The sequence below is a fragment of the Dermacentor albipictus genome, unplaced genomic scaffold, assembly GCF_038994185.2.
Source record: "Dermacentor albipictus isolate Rhodes 1998 colony unplaced genomic scaffold, USDA_Dalb.pri_finalv2 scaffold_88, whole genome shotgun sequence".
NCBI classification, from domain to species: domain Eukaryota; kingdom Metazoa; phylum Arthropoda; class Arachnida; order Ixodida; family Ixodidae; genus Dermacentor; species Dermacentor albipictus.
Window position 1 is genome coordinate 259,762 of NW_027225642.1, and position 23,249 is coordinate 283,010.

The 23,249-nt window shown below is 47.2% G+C and overlaps 1 protein-coding gene across 1 annotated transcript in view; it reads left to right on the forward strand.

Annotated features, from left to right (window-relative positions):
• The window catches only part of LOC139053311 (zinc finger protein 26-like), an 84,295-nt gene extending 64,784 nt beyond the window's left edge, over positions 1 to 19,511 (forward strand). Inside the window, exons 2-3 of the mRNA XM_070530351.1 lie at positions 15,409 to 17,269; positions 18,468 to 19,511. Of these exons, the coding sequence (XP_070386452.1) occupies positions 15,527 to 17,269; positions 18,468 to 18,803 (2,079 nt within the window). The 5' untranslated portion in view covers positions 15,409 to 15,526 and the 3' untranslated portion in view covers positions 18,804 to 19,511. The remainder of the gene's footprint in view (positions 1 to 15,408; positions 17,270 to 18,467) is intronic.
• The last annotated feature ends 3,738 nt before the right edge of the window (positions 19,512 to 23,249 follow it).

A 23,249-nucleotide genomic window follows, 5' to 3' on the forward strand; every position in this document is an offset into this window, starting at 1 on the left:
CCCGCAATCATCAGTCTAAACTTAAGGATGACTTGCATAAAATTGTGAATTGGTGCACTTTATGGCAAATGTCTTTAAACGTTTCTAAATGTAAATTCGTACTAATTTCTCGGAAAAGGGTTACCTATATCTATCCTTATTCCCTCAATTCAGTTAGTACTGAGCAAGTTGATTCTTATCGCTATCGGGAGTAACAATCACTAACAACTTATCTTGGTCAGAACACATACTCAAGCTCGCTGCTGATACCTCCAAGACTCTCGGCTTTCATCTCTCACTCTCACCATCTCATTCTCACTATCTCTCACCATCTCTCACCATCTCTCACTCATTCTCCCCCTTTGACCCGTCGGCTAGCCTATGAAACTTTTATCCGCACCAGACTTGAGTACGCATACTCCATCTGAAATCCCATCAGGCTTATTTAATCGACGCGTTAGAAGCAATTCTGAGCCGAGCTTCACGGTTTATCACTTCTAATTGTGACAGGAATATTAGTGTTACCAACATCAGATCACACCTAGCTCTTCCATCTTTATCAGTGCGCCGCAGGATCACTCGTTTTTTTTTTCCACAGTATATACTATAATTTTCCGGATATTTACGGTGTTCTCCTGCTACCTCCTAATCACACTTCCCGCCGTATTTTCAATCCTTGTAGTTTACAACGACTCCATGGATCTACCAAATCCTTTCAGTCTTTTCTACCATGCACTATTGAAGACTGGAACAAACTTCCTGAGTCTATTGTCAATGAGAAAAATCTCTGAAAGTTCAAAGATAGCCTTACAACCCTTTTTATTACCTAAATGTTTTTTCTTGTGTTTTTTGTCTTTTCCTCAGGAAGGACGAGACAACTTTAATGAATCGTCAGTCAATGAACGTCAGGAGAGAACTATCTCCCCCGTCGCCCTTTACCAATATCTTTTCTGTATGTGGTTCTTTTTATATATAGTTGGTCTTTATTTCGGTCTTTATTTCTTGTCCACTCTTAGCTGTTATGTCACAATATGCCCTGTAATATTTCCTGCTGTCAACCCCCTTATGTAATGCCTCATCAGGGTCTTTAAGGGAAAATAAATGATGATCATGATGATGATGATGATGATGATGATGATGTGGTTAAAGCTGTCGACACCCTGCTCCAGGTTTTGAAACAGCAGCCACCAGTGGAAACTCGAAGTGTCCTTCAAGCGCAAAGAGAACAGCTGGAAATAGGCGCACTGAAAATGCCCAGATATTCACCACATTTTATGGTTATTGCTAATCCTCTCTTTACAATATTGCTCCATGCTCACAAATTCTTGCGGCAAGCAGCTATTATTACATTTCCTCACCCTACAACCAACAGAAACCTTTGTGCATCATGTCAGCTGTCACCGCAAAGAGAGACGGATGAAATGTTTTTGTCTTACATGAAGAAGCGAGTGAAGTGTCTCCAGCCTCACGAGCGCATACTGACTTTGATGCTTGATAAATTCACTTGAAACCATTCTTCGATTACCAGCGTGGCAATGTTTACGTAGCTGCCTTTAGCTCGTCTGACGCTGCCACGACGGCCCATGTTTTTATAGTACAAAGTTTGGGTTCATCTTTTAAAGAGGTCCTTCTTATTAAAACCATTGACGCTGCTATGTTGCATAATGTCACCTAAACGTCGTGACTGGTTTGGAGTCGCACGGGTACAAAGTGGTATGTATTGTTACTGACAACAAGGCTATTAGTAGAAAGACAATGTCAAGCCTCTGCCTCCCCCCAAAGCTGCAGTTTCTGTATCCACATCCCTGCGACCCGATGAGACCCCTGGTTTACATTGTTGACACAGTGCGCCTCTTCAAATTGTGCGGATTTATTCGAAAAAGAAAATCCTGGCATCAATTTCTATTACCTGAACTTTAAGATTGCTAGTTATACAATCGGCAGTGGTCATATCATGTGGGCTTCGTTTGAAGCATTGCGCAGACTGCACAAACTAGAAGAAGGGTGTTTGCTATAGTATGACCATTAGTGTAACCTTAAAAGCTTTGAATTTGCCAAAGTTAGAGCAGCAAAATGTGAAGATTGCACTACAGGTATTCAATCAATTTACTGCAAAAGGGCTTCTGGCGCATGCCAATGACATTGACAGAGCAGCAGAAACTGCGAACTTTATCAACATTATCGTTCGCTGGTGGTCAGTGGTAAATGTCAAAACACCTTCTAAGGGCTTCCAAAAACGTAACCTTTTACAAGAGCCAGTGAAAGCAATGGAAAATGACGAAAGAATCCAATTTCTTGAGCAGTTTACCGACTGGCTAGACATATGCATTGCACTAAGTTTTGACAATGGCGTTTTCACTCCTGAAACGGTTAGTGCCTTGCGTCTTACGTCCTGTAGACTTATGAAATTCTCTCGCTATTGCCTTCAGGAATTTAGGATGCGCTACATGCTTGTGGGAAAAGTTCAGACCGATCCGCTCGATGCGAAGTTCCGTCAATACAGACAACTTGCGGGCGGTGTAACATCCGCGGCGCTGGCGCATTCTACGTTGGAATCTGCAAATTCCAACGTAGCGCGTCGCTGAAACAATAAACGTCATTGCCTTCCTGGCGCTGCGTGGGTCGTCTGTTCCTTAGGCCGGTCGTCCAGCCGCCCTCGCCGTCTATACGTCCAATACGTAACAGCGGCCAGTACCATGTTTCTATTCGACAAGTGTACGAGTGTGACGCGATACTTCGTTTGCGAAATTCGCTGCCAGTTCTATCAACTGAAGAACACGGGCTTCCTCAACGGAGAACGCGACAAAAGCAGAACTTTGATAAAGCCTTCTCCATTGAAGTCACATATTCTGACCTAGATGCTTTGTCTTTGAAAATCCCAGTAATCACACATGCAGCTGGGTATTCTGCTCATGCAGCTTGTATGGCACTGAAATGTGACGAATGTAAAAATGACCTTGGTAGTGGCTAGGAAAGTGGAGGAATCCCGTGAAGGAAATAGCATCATCGACGCTCTTATTAAGAGTGGTCTTTGTTTTGAGCACCAGTTGTTGTAAATGCTGTGATGTATGTGCATGCTATAATAGAACAACTTCTATCTGAGGAACAGTGCCTTAGGTTCTTGAACTTAGAAGACCAGCGAACTGCTCTGATGTGCTTAAAAACAGAGGTCTTACCAGAAATTGAAGACTTTGACACATGCCTGAATGGCCATGGACCTGGACAAGTCATGGCCCTATTGCTGCATTCAACAAGAAACATTCTTCGAAATAACATGTGCAAATGGAAAAATGACCTTCTGTCAGCGTCATCTCATAATGTGGAATTAAATAAAAGGAAGCTTACTGTCCTGTCCTGGGCTATTTTCATGGCTTTCTGCTCTTTTCTGCACTTCTGCCTGGGTGATTTGCTGTGGTTCTTGTGCTGTCTGGATAATTTTATAATTTCAGTTTAATATATCAGCAGTCAGTGTGTTGCTTGTATTTCACTTTACATGTGCATGTTTGTATGTGGAGTGTTTATTGCTTTGATTTGCTTTCACAATGCCATATTTTTGAATGGAACGAAGTTCCTAATTCTAGTCGCTTGCAATTATTTTCAACAAATATGTTTCGTGCTTAATCTGTATATTTCTCGAAGTATTGTGTATTTTTTCACTTTGAACCACGATTGATTTACTACTTGACGAATCACCTACACACAGAGGATGGCTTGCATTGCCGACAGCTGTGCGATGCTTCATTGCCTTGAAGATGTTGCGGTGACCTGTTCTTACCCTCTATGTGACATTCTCCCAATCTGAAGTGTGTTCATGAGTAGAGTTTCGTTATCTCTTGATATTTAAAGGATATTTTTGTTCTACAAGTCTGTGGTTGCTACTTGGCAGTTCAATTTTGTTACCGTGATGTTTTATTAGTTTTTTCGCTGTCTGTATTTTAATATTGCGTTTTTATTTATTTATGGTGCCTTTAAATGCCCTTCACCAATAAACCGGAATTGGTGTTTTGGATGAATACTTTAAATTTCGCTTCATTCTGGAATCGTTAGCACATAATAAACAGCCGCGTGGGAGCAATAATCTTAGAAAGCTACAGTGGGTATTATTATGCATTTTGCATGCAGGTCATGAGTTGCTTGTGTGGCCTCCATCATCGCGAATTCATGTGGCGCGTGCCGATGAAGCAGAAGCGGGCCAAACAACTGCACTGCAGAAGTCACTCCGCGTTTCCTATCGCAGTTATTTACTCACCTAGAGTGCTTCGTCGACCTTACTTCTTTAAAAAGTGCGCTGCAGCTGACCAGGCCTCTAGCTGTTTCACAGCAAGTTCTGCCTTTCTTTATACATGAGCGCATGCCTATCTTCTTTTTTCACGCTTGTGTACCAGCCACACTCCCCCTGAATACAACGGTCGATAAAGAGGGACTAAACCATCCTAAAAAAAGCGACACCAAGCGCGACGGTGGAAGCGAGCGACGTGGCGATCCGCCTACCGCATGTGACGTCACGCGCATAGCGCGCACGCCTGAAGTTTTTGGGAGGTGCTGGTCTGGCACCATCCGTGAAAGGAGTGCACATTGGTTGGTGGCAGAAAACAGACTGAGTTTATTTTCTACAAAAGAGCATGCGACAGCCGCACATGTTCGAGGTGGTAAACTCTCTGTCCCTGTCCGGTAGCCGAGACGCTGAGGGCGACGGAAGATTCTAAGAACTCGACTCGGGATAGGGTCGCTTCCGATTTCTTCCTCACTGGTGCTTCATCCAGTCGAAGAGCGGTGCTACGTCGGTTGTCAACGACATAAGCTTTCGCTAGCACAGCGACAAAAGTGCGCCATCGCGTCCGACACAAGCGAGTACATAGTGATGTATGTTGTTGGCAACACTATGCGGCAGCAATACATAAAAAAGTGCATAGGTAAGATGACTCCACAGTGTTCTAAAGGTGGGTCACCGCGTCAACGCCACACATGCAGCAAAGAATCTGACAGCGCAAGATTCGCGTTTTCGCCATGACGCGGAAGCTTCAACCGGCATCGACAAAAATATGCCAGTGTCGTCAGCTGTTGGCGATAGTTGCCTACGAACAGTTTTGCTCTGCGTATAGCTTTGCGCACTGCCGAACGGTTACCAGCTTTCAACAGACGTCGCGTGCCCATATCGGAGTGCGGATACCGGCGCACGCGAACCGCTTGAGCCAACTAATAATATAATAACTAATAAGACAGCAAACGCAATAAAAAAATCTTGGCGTGGTGCGAAGTTTTCCCTCGAGCACACGAGGCTGCGAACTCACTGTTGCATATTGCCAGTCGCTGGCTATCTGTTTGGACAACCAGAGGGCGCATGCGAACCGCAGCGCACCATGTGGTTTCAGCATAAATGCAATTTTGTGACCGATCACGACAACCGCCCGCTTTTCACGAACCGCCCGCGTGCGGTGTGGCTTGCGGTGATGGGCGGCTCGGATATAAATCGGCCCTAAGCGGCGAGAACACAACGCACACAGTGTTATGAGCCTTTGGTGCGCCTACACTTCGTCCCCATCGCAGATCGTTTTCAAGGTAGAGCCCACACAGCCGCACTCAGGCGCGTCATACGTAGCCGCCGAGGTGGCAGAACGCCTTGGTCTCCCCACTCGCCGGTTCCTTGCGCGTGATGAAAGACGGTACTCTAATGAGAATTGCTAAGGCCTCATCGCAAATGTTAAGGATGACGAAACCTGACCAATAGCAGCCCATAAAGCAAATTACAGGTAATGTAATTTCGGTCGATTTTTTCCGACGAAGGACAAAGGAAGCGAAATTTTTAAAAAAGAAGAAATACACGTGCCAGCACACACATTTGCCAATAATTGCAGTGCCCTCAAACATACACGTCGTCAAATATGGCCGAGCACAACGCACTAGAAATAAGCGGCCGGGCTCGTTCCCTTGTGCCTCACGAGATTTTCGCGCGCACCTTCGATCCTTGTTCCATACAAAGCAGTGGCTTTGAGCGTGTGTAAGTTGCACAGGCTAGTAGATTACAGCAGTTATGCATAAAACAACTGCTACCGATGGCTCACGAGGGCTTTGTCACATGATGTGTTTTAAATCTTGCAGCTTTCTTTTTCCTTTGCAACAAATGGCAGACTTTAATGTAATTCAGTATACGTACGGAGAACATGCTGTGCAGAAAGCAATTGGCAACCAGGGCATTGATTCTAGGAATAGTACATGAGACATGTTGGTAGAATATGCGGAAAGAAATAGACTCCGAAGAATGAATACATTTTTCAGGAAGTGCAGCTACAGGAAGTTGACTTGTAAAAGCCGTAATGGAGAACCAAGAAATGAAATATATTTCATACTCTGTGCCAATTGCAGCATACTACAGGATGTAGAAATGTTAGGTAGGGTAAAGGGGAGGGGGGGCAGCGACGATAGGTCAGTGAGGTTTAGGATTACTCTGCAGAACGAAAGCGGAGATAATGAACACGGAATAGGCCAGCCTAGACGCATTAACTGTAAATGTAGACGAATTCAGGCTGGTGCTTGCTAACAAATATGCAGCTTTAGAACAGGAAGATGAAGATAACATAGAGGTGATGAATAAAGCTGCAACTAGGTTGATTTCACACGCAGCAAAGGAAGTGGGAGGTAAGGTACCAATGCAAACAGTAGGTAAGGTCTCCCAAGTAGCAAAGGGTCTCATAAAGAAACGACCAAACATGAAAGTACCTTGCTCAAGAGCACATAGAATTCGCTGAATTATCAAAGTTGACAGGAAAAAAGAAACTTGTCGATATTCGAATTTATACCTTCGGAAAATTTCAGGAAACAGTAGAGGATGCCGCAGTATGAAAGTAGTCGAGAAGAAAACTTCGCAAAGGACAGGGCAAGATGTATGCAGTGAAAGATAAGCATCGAAACGCCATCAGCAATTTCGATGATATAGCCAGAGCAGCATAAGAATTCTATGCTGACCTGTACAGTACACAGAGCAGCCACGCTGCCTTTATTAGAAGTAGCGATGAACAGGATGCAATTGTTCCTGCTAAAACTATCGATGAAGTTAAAAGGAAGTTGCAAGACATGACCCAACAAAAAGCGGCAGGAAACAGTTGGTTAAACCAAATGTGGAGGAGATATTATGCTTGAAAAGCTTGCCGCCCTTTATACGCAAGGCTGCACGACTTCATGTGTACGAGAGAGCTGTAATAATGCTAACGTTAGAGTAATCTATAAGAAGGGAGACGTTAATTAATGGAAGAATTAAAGGCGCATCAGCTTGCTTTTAGTATAAAATATTCAGTATTGTATAATATGTTCAACAAGATAATTCCAAATAAAATCAGGGCAACAGTTGAATCAACCAAGGGAACAGGCTGGCTTCAGGAAGGAATATTCTACAATGGATCCCATTCATATGCCATAAAACAGGTAACCGAGAACCCTACGGAGTACCATTAACCTCTCTATATAGCTTGAATACATTATGAAAAAGCATTTGGTTCAGTAGAGATACCAGCACCAACAATCATAGAGGCATTGCGTAATCAAGGAGTACAGAAGGCATACGTGAATATCTTGGCAGTTAAAACATTCCACAGCTACCTTGGTTCTCCACAAGAAAAATAGAAAGTTACCTATCAAGAAAGGTTTCAGGCAAGGAGACAAGCTCTCCAATCCTATTGATAGCATGCAGAGAAGTATTCAAGCTATTACACTGCGAAGGCTTAGGAGAGAGCATCAATGGCGAATATCTCAACAATCTTCCGTTTGCAGATGGCATTGTCCTGTTCAGCACCACTGGAGATGAAATGCAACGAATGAATGAGGCCCTTAACCGAGAAAGTGTAAGGCTATAGGGTTGAAGATTTCTCACGTGGTAGTGACGGTCAAGGACACAGTAAAAAAACTGTGAATGGCGAAACTAACTTTATTGGGTGAATCTGTGCACAGAAAAACAGGCCACACTCAAAGCTCAACGAAAGTGGCGAACACAGTCAGCGATCGTCCAAAATCTGATCTGCGGGGTGAGCGCGTCGGCTTTTGTACATGAGTCACCAAAGGTTCCAGATAAATCACTGGTGCCCACGCGTCTTCCAGGAAGTTCTACACAATTTGTGTCACGCATACAGGCAAACAAATTACGCAAGGTTCAGTGACAAGGCACAGCGCACAGAAGCATGGCTAACATTCGAGGAACTTCCAATACATGCAGGCGCGTCCTGCGCTAAGCGATAACATTTCTTAGACGCTGCAAAAGCGGTCACCAGTGAAAGATAAACAAGTACACGTGTCATTATGCAGAAAACAAAATATTGCTTAATAGCCTGACAAGGGAACAATTTATGAAGGTCAGTCAGCTTCTAGAGTTTTGGGGGAGGGCTTTTATCTACAACAATTACAGCGGACCCGATAATGAGAAGAAAATTTACAGAAGAATTAAAATGTGGGAGAGTGCATACTGCAGGGATTACCAAATCCTGACTATCGTTGAAAACAAAAGTGTACAATCACTGCAATCTACTGGTATTAGCTCAAGGGGAAGTAACTTGGATGTTAACAAAGAAGCTCGAGAACAATAACCGCGAAAAGACCGATGGAACGAAAAATATGACGGGTAACTTTGAGGGACAGGAAGATAGCGGTGTGGATCAGAGGGCGAACGGCACTAGCCGATATTCTAGTTGACATTAAGAAAAACAATGTAGCTAGACAGGCCATGTAATGCACATGGCATATAACCGGTGGATCATTAGGGTTACAGGAGGCGTGCCAAGGGATGGGAATTGCAGTCAAAGACCAGAGACGGAGGAAAATTAGGTGAAGTCATCAAATTAGGAAATTTGCAGGCGCAAGTTGGAATCAGTTAGCTTAAGACAACGGTAATTAAACATCTGTGGGAGAGGCTTTTGTCCTGTCGATGGATATCAAACTAGGCTGTGATGATGAATGCGAAGCATTCAAAATTAGTACGCAACGGTTTTACGAGCAATGTAGGCTCTTGCATAGCATACGCTTACGTATAGAGATTACAGGCTGTAGTATTTACATTTACATTAAAAACAGAGTGGTTGTAACGGCAACATACACGATTGAGAACCAACTAAAACCCAGTGGCACATACCAAGGTGCACATACTCAGTAGCACAAAGCCAGTGACGCCGTGGCCAAATATCCAGTGGCGCCAGTGCATAGGCTCAATGCACACACGTACTCGTCGCTACACCATATATCCAGTCTCCCTTGCGGCACGCAATTTGAGACTTCACTATCACCGGCATGAGCCCACGAAAGCGGTGAGACAGGCTGCTCTATCAGCGAGACTGGCCCGTGTAAACGGCGACATAGCCCGTCTATCCGCACGCCTGTCCGCACTGTTTGATCCGCACCGATGGCACCGGCTGTTGGAACCTCAGTGCTGACGCCCGTTATTGCAACTGGGTCGCAAGCCCCAAGGGTAGCGTAGGCCTGGCGGCCTGGGGCACACTGGAAGCATCCGAAGGTCCCAGCAAAGCATGAGGCGACTGCTAACAGAACAACTTGTTTATTCTAGCATCGCAAAGAGCGGGCGGTCAGGTCGACCGAAGTAGAGAGACGGGAGAGCACGTTACTCAACAGCAGAAATCGGAGCCTCTCTCCTGGCGTCCGGGGGCAGCTGCTCTTATACTCTCGGAGTTGAGAGCAAGAGGGAAGGTCACGAGATGACACCCCGTGACGGCAGCGACGGACGGACTGAGAGACACGTTGGAACAAGGAGGTGACGCATCAGACGGGCCGGCGCCGGTCAGACCTCCTCGCTTCACACTGGGGGAGCTCCTCTCCCCGGCTGCCGCGCTTTGACAAGCGTGGGCACACACACACACACGCACACACAAAGACACGTGGCACTGAACATGCCGGGACGCGCTCGGCGGGGCGCGCTCGCGGCCGCTCCGAACGGGCCAAAATGTCCGCCGCTTGGAACGAAGCTCCGGCGTACGTTGCATCCGCGCTGGCTTTACCGCGCGTCGTAGGCGAAACGTAACAGCACTAATGTTGTGCAATCAATTGATTTGCCTTAAAAGAAACAAGTAATCAATAGGTCGTTTTACATGCTACTACTAGTAATTTCTCGACATCCAGCAGAAATTTTATCTTGTGCCCTTTTACATTAGGCACGTTCATTTAAGGGACACTAAAGGCAAATATTAAGTCAAGCTAAAGTGATAGATTAGCGCTCGAGAATCTCTAAGGCGTCGATACTATCGCGAACCGAGCCGTAGTAGTCTAAAAATTGAGATAAATGCAGGACATGGTTAGAGACTCGCCCGGGACATTCAAGTACTTGCTCGATGACGAAAGCACTCCTCTGTTAAATTGTTCAACCACTCAGTGCACAAATCATCCTTGTATTGTACTATAAGACGAAATAAAATGCTGCTTGTCCAGTTTTGTTTCACTTTTAGAAAAGACCCACTTAAATAACCGTGACTACGGCGCGGGTGGTCGAAAGGTTTCATTTGCGGTCGACTACGCGCCGCCCACGCTTTCGCGTTTCAATAGTTATCGCGTAGTGCCACGCTGCTTTTGCTGCCTCGCGAAACTCGCACAAATTGCAAGTAGCAGAGAATTCAGCTTCCATGTAACATCACGGGATGCCCGAACGGTCTACGCCACTTGACCAAAAAGCAGCTGCAGCTGCGGATCCACCGCTTTTGTCTTGGCTCGGTACCGCCGTCTGTCGGGCGCCGTTTTACTTACGGACGGCAGCAAAGGATGGGGATGGCGTATGCAACGTCACCACTCCCCAGGTTGGGTGGCAGGTGATCTGAATTCCAAAAAAGATATACGGACCCTTCAGATGCAATTTTCTCGTGAACTAATTCTTTTCTTGTCACGCAATAAGCGTTGCGAGGTTTCTATAATGGTATCTAAACAGTACACGTCGACTTAGTATTTGCCTTTAGTGTCACTTTAGGAGCTATTAAGTTACGTAATTATATGATGAAAAAATGCTCATGATGAGAGTGAACGTTTATCAAAATACATTACGTACGATTGGCATAATTTCATCTTATTTCTTTCATTTATTGTCGACATTTAGTTGGGACTCCTCAACCTTACTCGTGGTCCTCCATAAAGAAAGCAGCAAAATCCCAATAAAGAAAGGCGTCATGCAGGGAGATACGATCTCTCCAATGCTATTCACAGCGTGTTTACAGGAGGTATTCAGAGACCTGGATTGGGAAGAATTGGAGATAAGAGTTAATGGAGAATACCTTCGTAACTTGCAATCTGCTGATGATATTCCCCTGCTTAGTACCTCAGGGGACCAACTTCGAAACATGCTCACTGACCTGGAGAGGCAAAGCAGAAGCATGGGTCTAAAAATTAATCTGCAGAAAACTAAACTAATGTTTAACAGTCTTGGAAGAGAACAGCAGTTTACAATAGGTAGCGAGCCACTGGAAGTGGTAAGGGAATACATCTACTTAAGACAGGTAGTGACCGCGGATCCGGATCATGAGACTGAAATAATCAGAAGAATAATCCCCGTATCACACGGGCACATTTGGAAGGCCTTCCAGTCGACGGCCGTCGAAACGCCAGAACTCTATCGACTCAAAGGAGTTGTCACGCTGCTACACGGCACTTTTGAAAGGCCGTTGAGTGGTTCCGGCGTTTCTCGCCAAATTGTGTGGCGCTGCGTATCTTTATTTTCGTTTTCATGTCACAAAAAGTTAAACAACATTAAAACCACTTAAAAAGCACTATAATTTCTTTTATGTTTCTTTATACATTAAAGCAATTGTTTATACATTGTCTTACATGTATGTTTAGTTTTTAAGTTGTTGAGTAGCGAAACTGCGGCAACGTTTGCGTCGCTGCACGTCGGTGTTGTCGAGAGTGTGTGTCACGGAGGAAGGAAACTAAGGAGAGGCCCTGACGTCACTCTTTGTGAAGCAAAAGTGAAGCCGGAAGTTGGCGTTGCTCATGGCGATGCTCCGCCTCTTGTGCCACCCTCCTCTCTTGTTTACATCTTTCGCGAAACCACGCCGCGCTGCGCGTGGTTTCGCGCGCGGAGCGCGCGCGCTCGCGCAACATCCGGCAGAGCACGGTGCAGGTAACACAGCGCGACAAGACACGCTGACTAACGCAAACCCGCCCACACAGCGCCTTTGCCACGGCACGAAACCTACCAGAGCAACACGCGTGAGCGCTCAAAATCAGAACAACGCCGCCATTGTGGCCCAAAAGTCGTGGCCATACAATAAAAAAAAATAAAAAAGCAGCAAAAAAATGAGAACCTACTACGTCATTTCCGCCACAGTTTTCTCCTAGCGCGCGGAGGGGGTAAGGCCTCTCCTTAGTTTCCTTCCTCCGTGGTGAGTGTAGTTCGCGCATATCAAGTGGCAAAAATACTTTATTGAATAATTGATAACACTCATATATAGTATTTTTAGAGCATTTTGGTTTGATTTGTTCTTTCTAACCGTGAGTTGGAGCACACTGTGAACGAGAGGGCATGTTCGCGCTGTTTCCGTTTCCGTTGCTCAAAGGCCATCGAGATTTCGATAGAGTTGTAAGGTGCTCCGTTGACTCGATAGACTATTGACTCGGCGGCCGTCGAATTCGCCCGTGTAGCACCTCGAACTTGACCTTTGAGTCAACTGACTATCGGTTGGAAGGCCTTCCAAACGCCCGTGTGACACGGGTATAAGACAGGGCTGGGCTGCGTTTGGCAGGCATTCTCAGATCATGAACAGCAGGTTGCCATTATCCCTCAAGAGAAAAATGTATAAAAGCTGTGTCTTACCAGTACTCACGTACGGGGCAGAAACCTGGAGGCTTACGAAAAGGGTTCTACTCAAATTGAGGACGACGCAACAAGCTATCGAAAGAAGAATTATAGATGTAACGTTAAGGGATAAGAAGAGAGCATATTGGGTGAGGGTACAGACGGGAGTTGATGATATCTTAGTTGAAGAAAAAGAAATGGGCATGTTCAGGACATGTAATGAGGAGGGAAGGTAACCGATGGCCATTAAGGGTCACGGACTGGTTTCCAAGGGAAGGGAAGCGCAGCAGGGGGCGGCAGAAAGTTAGGTGGGCGGATGAGATCAAGAAGTTTGCAGGGACAACATGGCCACAATTAGTACATGACCGGGGTAGTTGGAGAAATGTGGGAAAGGCTTTGCCGTGCAGTGGGCGTAGCCAGGATTATGATATTGATGATGATGCACGTTACTAGACTAGCATCAGTTTTAAACCTTTCCGCTCGAGCGCTTACGGGTGCTGTCGCAACTTCTGTGACAGCCGCCAGATGGCAGCGCCGTTCCATCAAGCTCTACTGCAGACGCCTCGCCGCTGCCTTGAGCTCGTGCGCACTTGCAGTTTGCGCATGTTTCACGTTCGCTGGCGTTCTGCCTTGTCCGAATTAGTGATACAATGAGAAAGCGGTATCCACGTACAGCAATGAGATTTATCCGGCCATTTGGTTCATGTTGAAACAAGGGTAAAATGCACGAAATGAAGAAACGTATACAGCGAAGCGCAGAAGCTGCGTTTCTTCCTGTCGTCTTAACGTTTCGCGCAGTTTAGGCTCAGGAGCCTGAAGATATGGCCAAAGTACGTGATTTTAGGGTGGTGATCATCCCCACCGAAGCTTCTCACCACGCCAAAGAAGCGCTACAAAAAGAAAGATGAGATCAGTCCTTGAACACACAAGCCACAAAAAAAAGAAAAAAAATCGTTGGGTCTTCCACTCCGTGAAGATGGTTACCCAGCGAAGCTGAAACGTGCGGCCCCTGTGTTTATCACTGGGTTAATCCCGAGGGTTCATTAAAGTATTTTTCACTTATGAAGTAACACACCCAAGCGGCTGCAACGGAGAGAACGACGTCACTGACGGTATGCCTGCAGTCCGCCTTGGTCGCTTGATTTCCATGCCTCGAGTTTGCTCGGGGGCGTGGTGAGCAGCCTTCGCCCGCCATTTGCCGCTTGTGATTCTTCAAAATTAAATTTCTCCGAAATTAAATCTGTCCGTTAGGTAAGACAATGAGTGGCTCATACCCCCTTAAGCAATGGCTCATACCCCCGTAAACGTGGCCTCCCCACGACAGAAGAGAAGTGAAATTCTATGCTGGAATGATGAACGGCAACGCGGTCAGCTGTGCGCGACGACGACGACGACGACGAACGCGGGAGCAGTGGCACGAGCGCGTGCCATGGATTTTGCATAGAGTTGCCAGTCGGCACGCGGAATCGATGTGTGCTACGCCGAGCGAAGCGTCGCATTGCTGGGAGCACAGAAAAGTGGCGCACAGAACTGTCGACATGGTTGCGATAGCCGACTATGCAGCCAGGTACGCAGCACGTCGGCCTTGTCTGCTGATATTCTTAACAAACTCGGCGAAGGCTACAGTTTCGCGGATGACATGCTTGCTGAAATTCGCCCTCAACATCGATACACAGAATACACCAACGCTGCACCGCGTGCTTAGTCCGGCCCGCCCGCGTAGCGTACTAGTGAGGAAGTGAAGCTGGGCGCGACTGCAGCGCCACGAAGGCGTGCGCGGGTGGCGGTACCGCGCAACGGCGCCGAGTTTGAAAACTGAAGCTAGTCTAGTAACGTTGGGGACACCCCGTGCTAAAATTGAATGTGCAGTCATATTTGTCCTCAAATCGTGGGAAATTCTGAACATTTGTGCTTGCAAAATAAGCAAGTGAAAAACAATATTAAAATATATGTCAACAAATGTAGAAAAAGTATTCTTGCTGGAGAACATATTACCAAGGAGAACATAGGGGGAATTATTTGTGTTCAATAAATGAAATAAAGAAATGAGAAATTAATGGAAATGAAAGTGGTTGAAAAAAACAACTGCCGCAGGTGGGAAACGATCCCACAACCTTTGCATTTCGCGTGCGATGCTGGACCAGTTGAGCTACCACGGCGTCGTTTCTCCATCCACTTTCTTGGATAAGTGGCCCGAAACGTCAGGTTCTTTATTTTTATTTTATTCTTGGCAAGTGCAGGTTTTTTTCTTTGCACCAGTAATTCATTCTAATGTCACCACAGCATGCTACAGACGCAAACCATTAAGCCATTGTTGTTCTCACTAATTATTCATAAGCAGGTCGCCACGATGCATGCGGAGCAAAAGGTCTATGACAAGAGTACTGGTGTAGTTATCGCAGCATAACCTGGTAGGTATGAAGCATTGCATAGTTCGTACAGTTGATTTCGTGGGTTTGCGGCGCTTTAAGTGTTTATTCAAGCTCCACTGGACGCTCAATGGGGAATGTCGAAATATGCGAATTGTATGCACGATGTCGTTCGGCGTTAAATGACGCTAGGCATTCAGCTAACACAATTTGGCGTGACTTTCAGGTAGTAATATATAAAGACTGTAAGCTAACTGCCATTTGTTGAAAACGTCATAACATCTTTTGTTTCAGGATCAAAATCTGAAAAGATGTCACTCTACTGAGAACCCTAAGACGGCGCCGGTTTCTCTGGTTCCTGAGGTGTTGGGACAGTGGCCGGACCTCGTGAGCACAGTGACTTGAAGACATTATGTACCAGGAGTTTAGACAGGAGGATGTAGGACCACTAGTAAAGGAGGAAGCTTCTGAAAAATGTGTTCCCTTAGCGAGCGGCACAATTTACGGTGATATGCTACGAAGTGACGATGATACATGTGCCTACAAAGAAAACACTAAGGGAAATTCTGAATCTGAAGACGGCGAATACAAATTACTCACTGTCCACCAGCTTTCGGACAAGAAATACTTTTGCAGGATTTGCGCGAAAGCTTTCGGGAAGCGAAGTAGACTGATGGCCCATCTTCGAAGTCACAAAGAAAGCGAGCTACATATGTGTAATCTTTGCCCAGAAAGCTTTCCTTCAATGCGCGACGTTATAGAGCACATGTCATGCCACAGTACGAAAACGTGGTTTCACTGCCCGCTATGCATATGTTCCTTTTCAAGCGCGGTTTGGCTTCAACGCCATAACGTTAACATGCATGAAGCTGATGTATCGCCTTCGGTCTCGGATGCAAAGCATCAGCACCAGCGTGCCTTAAATGAAGTGGCATGCATGAAGTGTGCTACGGCTGAATTCCCTAATGTTCAACCTCTTTCACTCGAGCCTGTAATGGTCGACCTTCCAGATGATAAGCGCCCACAAGAGCCCCAAGGTTGCGACGAGGCTGTTGTGGTGTCAGAGCCATCTACTCTCTGCTCTAATGGCCCAGCCACCCAAAGCATCCACGCTTGTTCTTGCAGTGTCACAAGCAGCGGAAGTGGCACACTGCAGAACCGTCGCGAGATAGCCTTGGAGAAAAAGTGTTTCAGCGATACCCTTCCCTGCCACACCAGTGAAGATGATGCACGACATCTAGCTTCCATTTTGGCTGACGACATTCGAGAGACGAGTTGTGTGACAGCCATTTTTTTTAATGCTGGGCTCAGCGAGGGTGCACATAGAGAAAAAAAGCCCAGCAACCACAACTGTATTGGGGGTGGCGCAGTACCGTTGGGAGCATGTGACTCTGATCACCCCCAGGGAGTATTCGGTGGTGTGGCAGCGAGCGAACGCCATTCCAGCTTCCGGAAAACACCCGACGACCAGATTATCCATCGTCCCGCTGGAATACGCGGCGGCCAGTCCGAGAACGACGTGCGCCCCTACGCTTCAAACACTGCGTCCAACCTGTGCGAACGTGTAGGCGGGGCGCACGTAAAAGAGGAGCCCCCAACATCGCCAAATGCACGCCCTCAGCCAGTGTCGTCCAGGAAAAGAAAGCAGCCCCAAAAGTTGTTTTTATGTCCTCACTGCGGGGAGGAGTTCAACCACAAGTCCACATTCGGCAGTCACGTGGCAACGCACAGCGCCGTCAAGCCCTTTCCCTGCACCCTCTGCTCACGAACCTTTCCGCACCAGAACTCGCTGAATGGACACTGCTGGATTCATGCCACTGAAAGCCTGGTGCACTCGAAAAGTCATTGGCTGAAAACACCCGACGCAGCCGAAGCAATGAATCCGAGCACATTTATCCGGAATAGCCAGCGTGATAACCTCCGCAAGTGCACTTATTCCGAGGCGGGTGCTACCTGCCTTGTACCGGCGGAGTGCACAGCAGGTGAAAATCATTCCCAACGCCTTTTGTCCCAAGGTGAAGGGCCGACATTTTCAGCCACAGCCTGTCCAATCGCTGCTACAAAGGGTGGAAGAGCTGTGAATGAACAAGATTCATTTTTCGGCCACCTTCCGACAAAATCGAAGAAAGAAGATCGGGCAAATACGCCACTACAGGTAACGTAAGAGTACTAAAATTTGCTATCGCTTGTTCAAACGGGGCCTAGAAAGAGTAGACAGCAAAACGAATACGTGTAAAATAGGATCAACCGCTTCGAGTTTAGACACCATCAGTAATTACGAAGAAACTGGAAAAGTGGCCCTAGGTGCAACATCGCCACTTTTTGTTTTTTTTCCTTAGAGGGAGAAACGGTACGGGAATGACGGGCACTTCAGCCAGTTATCATGACTCCAAGTAGCAGATAACGTCATTGTCTTGGATTAGCTTATGAGGTTTAGCGTACTGCACAGTGGGTTACCACGGACGCTGCAGTGGAGGGTTAAGGAGTAATTTCGTCTAGCTGGTTTCTGTAATGTGTGCCTAAATTTAAGTGCTCGAGCGTTTCAGAATTTTTTTTCTTTTCAGAAAGCATTTCGCCACCAATGAAATAGGGTTACTGTGGCCGGGAAGTGAATTCGCGCCTTCGTGCTCATCAGTGCGACACCCTAGCTAATACGCCACGGCGAGGGGTCCACTTTGTGTTTACCGTAATCCTCTGTCCTTAGCATAAGGCGTTGGTAGAAAGGAATACCCAAGCCGCTTCCAGGATTCCTGCCAACCATCGTGCCTTGTTCAATGCTGTCGTTACGGTCAGTTTCACTGAGCCTCTGACGCGATTCTCGTAACCTCATCGTGAATGCTTTTGTCGTAATTACGATCGTCGTCATTACGTGTCGCCATACGGCGAGCTAACATTGTTCCCGTGCTACGAAATGGCTTAGTTATCGGTCATCTGTTATACTTTTTGCCTTACAGCAGGTCATGTGCCGTCACTTGGCTGTCTGCGTACACTCTCATTGAGCGTCTACAGGTTGCATCCGTCATTGTGCATTTACATTTGTACACAAGGGGGCGCCAATAATAATTTACGACATATTGCATCGCGCTTGGCGCCTAAGCTACAACGTGAAACAAGAGACGTATTTCAGTTATATCCCACCATGGTTTGTCGATGGAAACGCTAGTAGGTTAGTGTACTTATTAGCTGTTAGAATAATGACATTGGTCACCCCAGAGGCGGTGGACACGGTGGAGCCATCGCCTCACCGCCGACCCAGTCGTTGTTACGTAGAATATTTCTTAAGTTTTGCGAGGGGTGTTGATTAAACTGTCGAAAAAAAAAACAGCGTCAAGAGCCTATACTCGGTGTTGCAGGTCAAAGCAGAAGGGGAAGATGTCCCGGAGGAGCAACCCCAACGTCGCTTCAAGTGCCACCTATGTCCACGTGACTTCGCCCAGAGGGGCAGCCTGCGCGACCACCTGAAACGCCATGGCGGTGGCAAGCCGTACGAGTGCCATCTGTGCCCGCAAACTTTCTTTTACCTGTCCAACCTTCGCCGTCACGTGAGGTGTCATTCGGGCGAGAAAGGGTTCGAGTGTGGACACTGCGGACGCCAGTTTACGAGAAAGGAGAGCCTCCGCTGCCACCTGGCACGCACGCACAGCTCATTGCTGCCCTTGGTCACTCGTAGAGGGAAGAGGGTGCCCTAGAAGAGTTGCACTCAAGGCTGCGATATCGTCTGCCTGGCATGTTGCCAAAATACAGCCAGAAGCCACCCGTAAGCTCCAAGCGATGTCCAGAACGAGCACAGTTCGCCGCTAGACACATTCTCTGCCATCGAGTATGCTAGACAGCATTGGGGACTCCTTTATCCGACTCCGTCCCGACTGGTTACGTTATCATACTGTGTACCGCTAAGTGTACCGCTAAGTGCTTGCTCTGCGCGAATTAATTGCATTTTTTTTGTCTACAGACAGTGTTCGGTTGTAGCCCTCAGGTGGGTGCTCTCAGATGTCACAGCAAAGAGATAATGGTGTATGTGTGCCCGATATAGTCGAGAAGATTGGAAATGAAACCGTGTTTTTCGTGGCTGTTGTTAGTGCTCTCGGCTTGTTACAAGAGAAATGTTGCGGCGGTTACCTGCGCAGTCGAGTGCGACTCTGGCAAGTGCCATTCTCTCTTGTCCAACGTACCAGCATGGAGTACAGAAGGATGTCGTTGTTCGTTGGCTGTCTTTTGGTTTTTGCCCATGCGGGATGCCTTGTCGAGTGCCTTAACCACGGCCTTGAATGTGTCAAAAAGTGTCCTTTGGCATTAATTTGTACTCCTAGCTGTCAAGTGCTAATGCATGATTTCATCTACTCATTGCAGTGTTACTTTAGAGGTGTAATAAAAAGCGTTTGTCCTACTATTTTCAATTAATGCATCTGTTGAAGAGCCTAAAGAATAGCCGGCGTTGCTTCCAGAACTCATAGCAAGTGACCTGCTGTGCTACTAGTCATGCAGTGATGATGCAATATTCTAAAGCGTATTTATTTGTTTGAACATTGCAGTTTCTCACAGGTAACTTAGCGGTGTGGGGAAATCGAAGGTACTGAGGGTTTGTAATATAAGGAAATAATAAAGGAACATGTGTGAAGTGCGCTTGAAGTAAAAATAAATCCCAAGGTGCAATTGTGACTAAAACACGAAGGAAGTTAAAGACAGTGGAATTACAAAATAAAACAATGAATTGATAGTCGCGCAATGAGAATAAAATAAAAACATGGGAAAACAGGAAAACAAGCTATAACGTAATATCGCCACATGGAAAGCGTCTATCGCGGACAAATCAAGAAATTTTTTAGGCACGTAAGATTCACAATATAGGCAGATGCGGAACATCGTCGAGCCGTGACACGACACCGGATCTCACCTTTGTCAGGAGCATTGCAGCGGTCAAGTGCACAAACCTCGGGGTAGACTTTGGTAGCGACCATTATATCTTGGCCACGCACCTCCAAGTCGACCAGAAGAGACAGCGCATGTTCCAGTACACAGACTGGGACAAATTTCGCAAAATAAGGGAAGAACGAATGGAGAGTGAAGACAAGCCTAGCCTCGAACAATGGGTTGCACAGGTTAGACACGATACAAAGCTACCACCAAAGAGGTTTGTACCGACCTCCCGGTGGAAAAGATGGACAGCCGTCTCGCTCACCTACTGGAGGCCAAGCAATCCCTCCTCGCCAGGTGGAAAGGACAACGGCTCAACCGCAGGCTCAGAAAAAGGATATCGGAAATCAACAGAACTATAGAGGAACACTGCAGGGCCCTCTGTAAACAGCAATGGGATGAGGTGTGCAACTCGATCGACGGGCAGATGCGCAACGGTGGCACCTGGAACCTCCTAAAGCATCTCCTCGACGAGACGAACACTAGAACCAACCAACGCAACACACTGGCGCGCACCCTACACACAGCCAAGCGAGAATATTCGAGCAAGGAAATTTTATCGAAACTCGTACAGAAGTACCTATCAGTCGCATCGTGCCCTACACCACCTTCCCCTGACTACGAAGGCTCCGAGAACCCTGAGCTAGACGCAGAATTCGGGATTGAGGAGATCAGGCAGGCGCTCCACGCCCTCAACGGCAGATCGGCTCCAGGTCCGGACAAGATCACAAACAAAGCTCTACGGAATCTGGACGAGAAGTCCATCGAATACCTAACGGACATCATTAACCAAGCGTGGAGCAGTGGTAAAGTCCCGGAAATGTGGAAATCTGCCAACACCATTCTCATCCCCAAGCCAGGCAAGCCGCCCAGCCTCGATAACCTCCGCCCAATTTCGCTCACATCGTGCGTGGGGAAAGTTGCTGAGCACGCAATCCTAAACAGGCTTTCACGCTACCTGGAGGACCATGACATTTACCCACACAACATGATCGGCTTCAGGGTCGGACTCTCGACGCAGGACGCGATGAAGCTCATCAAGCATCACATTATTGACTGTAATACGCGGGACACGAGAGCCATACTAGGTCTAGATCTCGAAAAGGCATTTGATAACATTCTTCACTCGTGCGTTTTAAATACAATCTCGAGCCTAAACCTGGGGAAGCACTTTCATTCCTACACGATATCTTTCCTGTTAGACAGAGAAGCCACCCTTAAGATCGGGGACCTGACTTCAGACATGATTAAGCTGGGGTCTAAAGGGACGCCACAAGGGTCAGTCATATCTCCAACCCTCTTTAACCTAGTCATGATCGGTCTAACCCGGACACTCTCTGCTATTGACGGTATCAGTCATACCATATACGCAGACGACGTTACCATCTGGTGTACGGAATGTAGTGACGGACAGGTAGAGACGGCCCTGCAAGAGGCGGTTGATGCTACCGAGAGATACCTTGAGTCCACGGGCCTTCGGTGCTCACCGCACAAGTCGGAACTGCTACTTTATCGACCCAAGCGCAGAGGCCCGAAACCAAAGGGATGGAAGCCACTCGCCGAATGCGACATAAAACTGCGCAGAAAAGACGGAGGCTATATTCCGAGGGTGGATGCTATCCGGATTCTCGGCATGATGGTAGAGTCGAGTGGTTCAAACAACCAGACAGTGCTGCGACTCACTAAGAAGACGGACAATGCCATCAGACTAATCAGAAGAGTGGCCAACCGGCAGCAAGGCCTCGGAGAAGATAACCTCGTGAGATTGGTACATGCTTTCGTAATGTGTCATTTCACTTACGTCGCGGCCATGCACAACTGGCAAAGATCGGAAAGGGATAAGCTCAATGCATTAATCAGGAAGGCAATCAAGAGAGCTCTCGGCCTCCCCGTATACACTCCCACGGAACGCTTACTTCAACTTGGCATGCATAACACGCAAGAGGAAATAGCGGAAGCACAGGAGAGGGCCCAGTTCATCAGGCTATCTACCACACAAGCTGGAAGGCACATCTTACAGGAGCTGGGCGTTCCTTCCAGAGTAACCAAAACAAAGTTCTGCAGCATCCCTCGAGAGCAGCGGGACCGCATCCTGTCGCGCCTATCCCACGAAACGTCCATCCAGAACACAACGTGGGAAGACGTCGGGCGCGCGCGAAGGCTCTCCTGGAAAAGGCTCGTGAACGGGCTTCGCAGAACAGTTTCGTAGACGCAGCGCGCTACGCCGACGGACAGGCCTTCGCTGTAGTTAGCGTAAATCATGAAAGCCAAATAACGAACGCAATCTCGATTCGGACGACGTCCTCTGAAATCGCAGAGCAGGCTGCAATAGCGATGGCCTTATTGGACAACAAGAGGACATCAATCTACAGTGACTCAATATCAGCTGTTAGGGCATTTGCCAAAGGAACCATATCCGAGCTGGCCCTACGAATATTAGGAAGCAAAGAAATCAAGCCACACACATTGTTCTGGTTTCCAGCTCACATGGGACAGATCGAGGGTGCCCCACCCAACCTCAACGAGTCGGCACACGGAGCTGCGCGAGGGATCATAAACCGCGTAGCTACCGGGTAGCGTGACGCCGGGGGTACTGACAATCGGGACTCTCCTTCCTCGTACACCGAAATTACCAAGCACTTTTACTTGGCTCGGAGGATCTACCCCCTCCCACATTGCAAACTCAATAGACCTCAGGCTTTGACACTAAGGCTTCTACAGACGGGGGCATACCCAAACCCCCTACTTCTTCACAAGATGTACCCCGAAATTCAGACGACAAATGCATGTGCACTATGCAATGACTTGGCGAACTTACCTCACATGCTCTGGCGATGCCCCGCGTTACGCAGTGATGAAAGTAGCACTTCTTTACGCTGGGATGCTGTCCTACACAGCCCCAACCTCGAAGAACAGCTATGGGCTGTCCAACGGGCCCGCGACGCAGCGGAGAGGCTCGGCCTTTCTGTCCCGACGTGGGAGCGGCCCGCTGCGCGCTAGGGCGCGCCCTAAAGGACCCTAATAAAATTTTTCATCCATCCATCCATCCAATGTATTAGACTTGTTGCTAACAACGGCCCCTGATGCTGTTTCCAATATTTCCTATTTATCAGGTATAAGCGATCATTCTTTACTACATGTCATGTTGAACTTCCCTGCTCGAACGTGGCATAACAATATAAAAGTAATATATGATTATGCTAAAGGAAATTACACTGCAA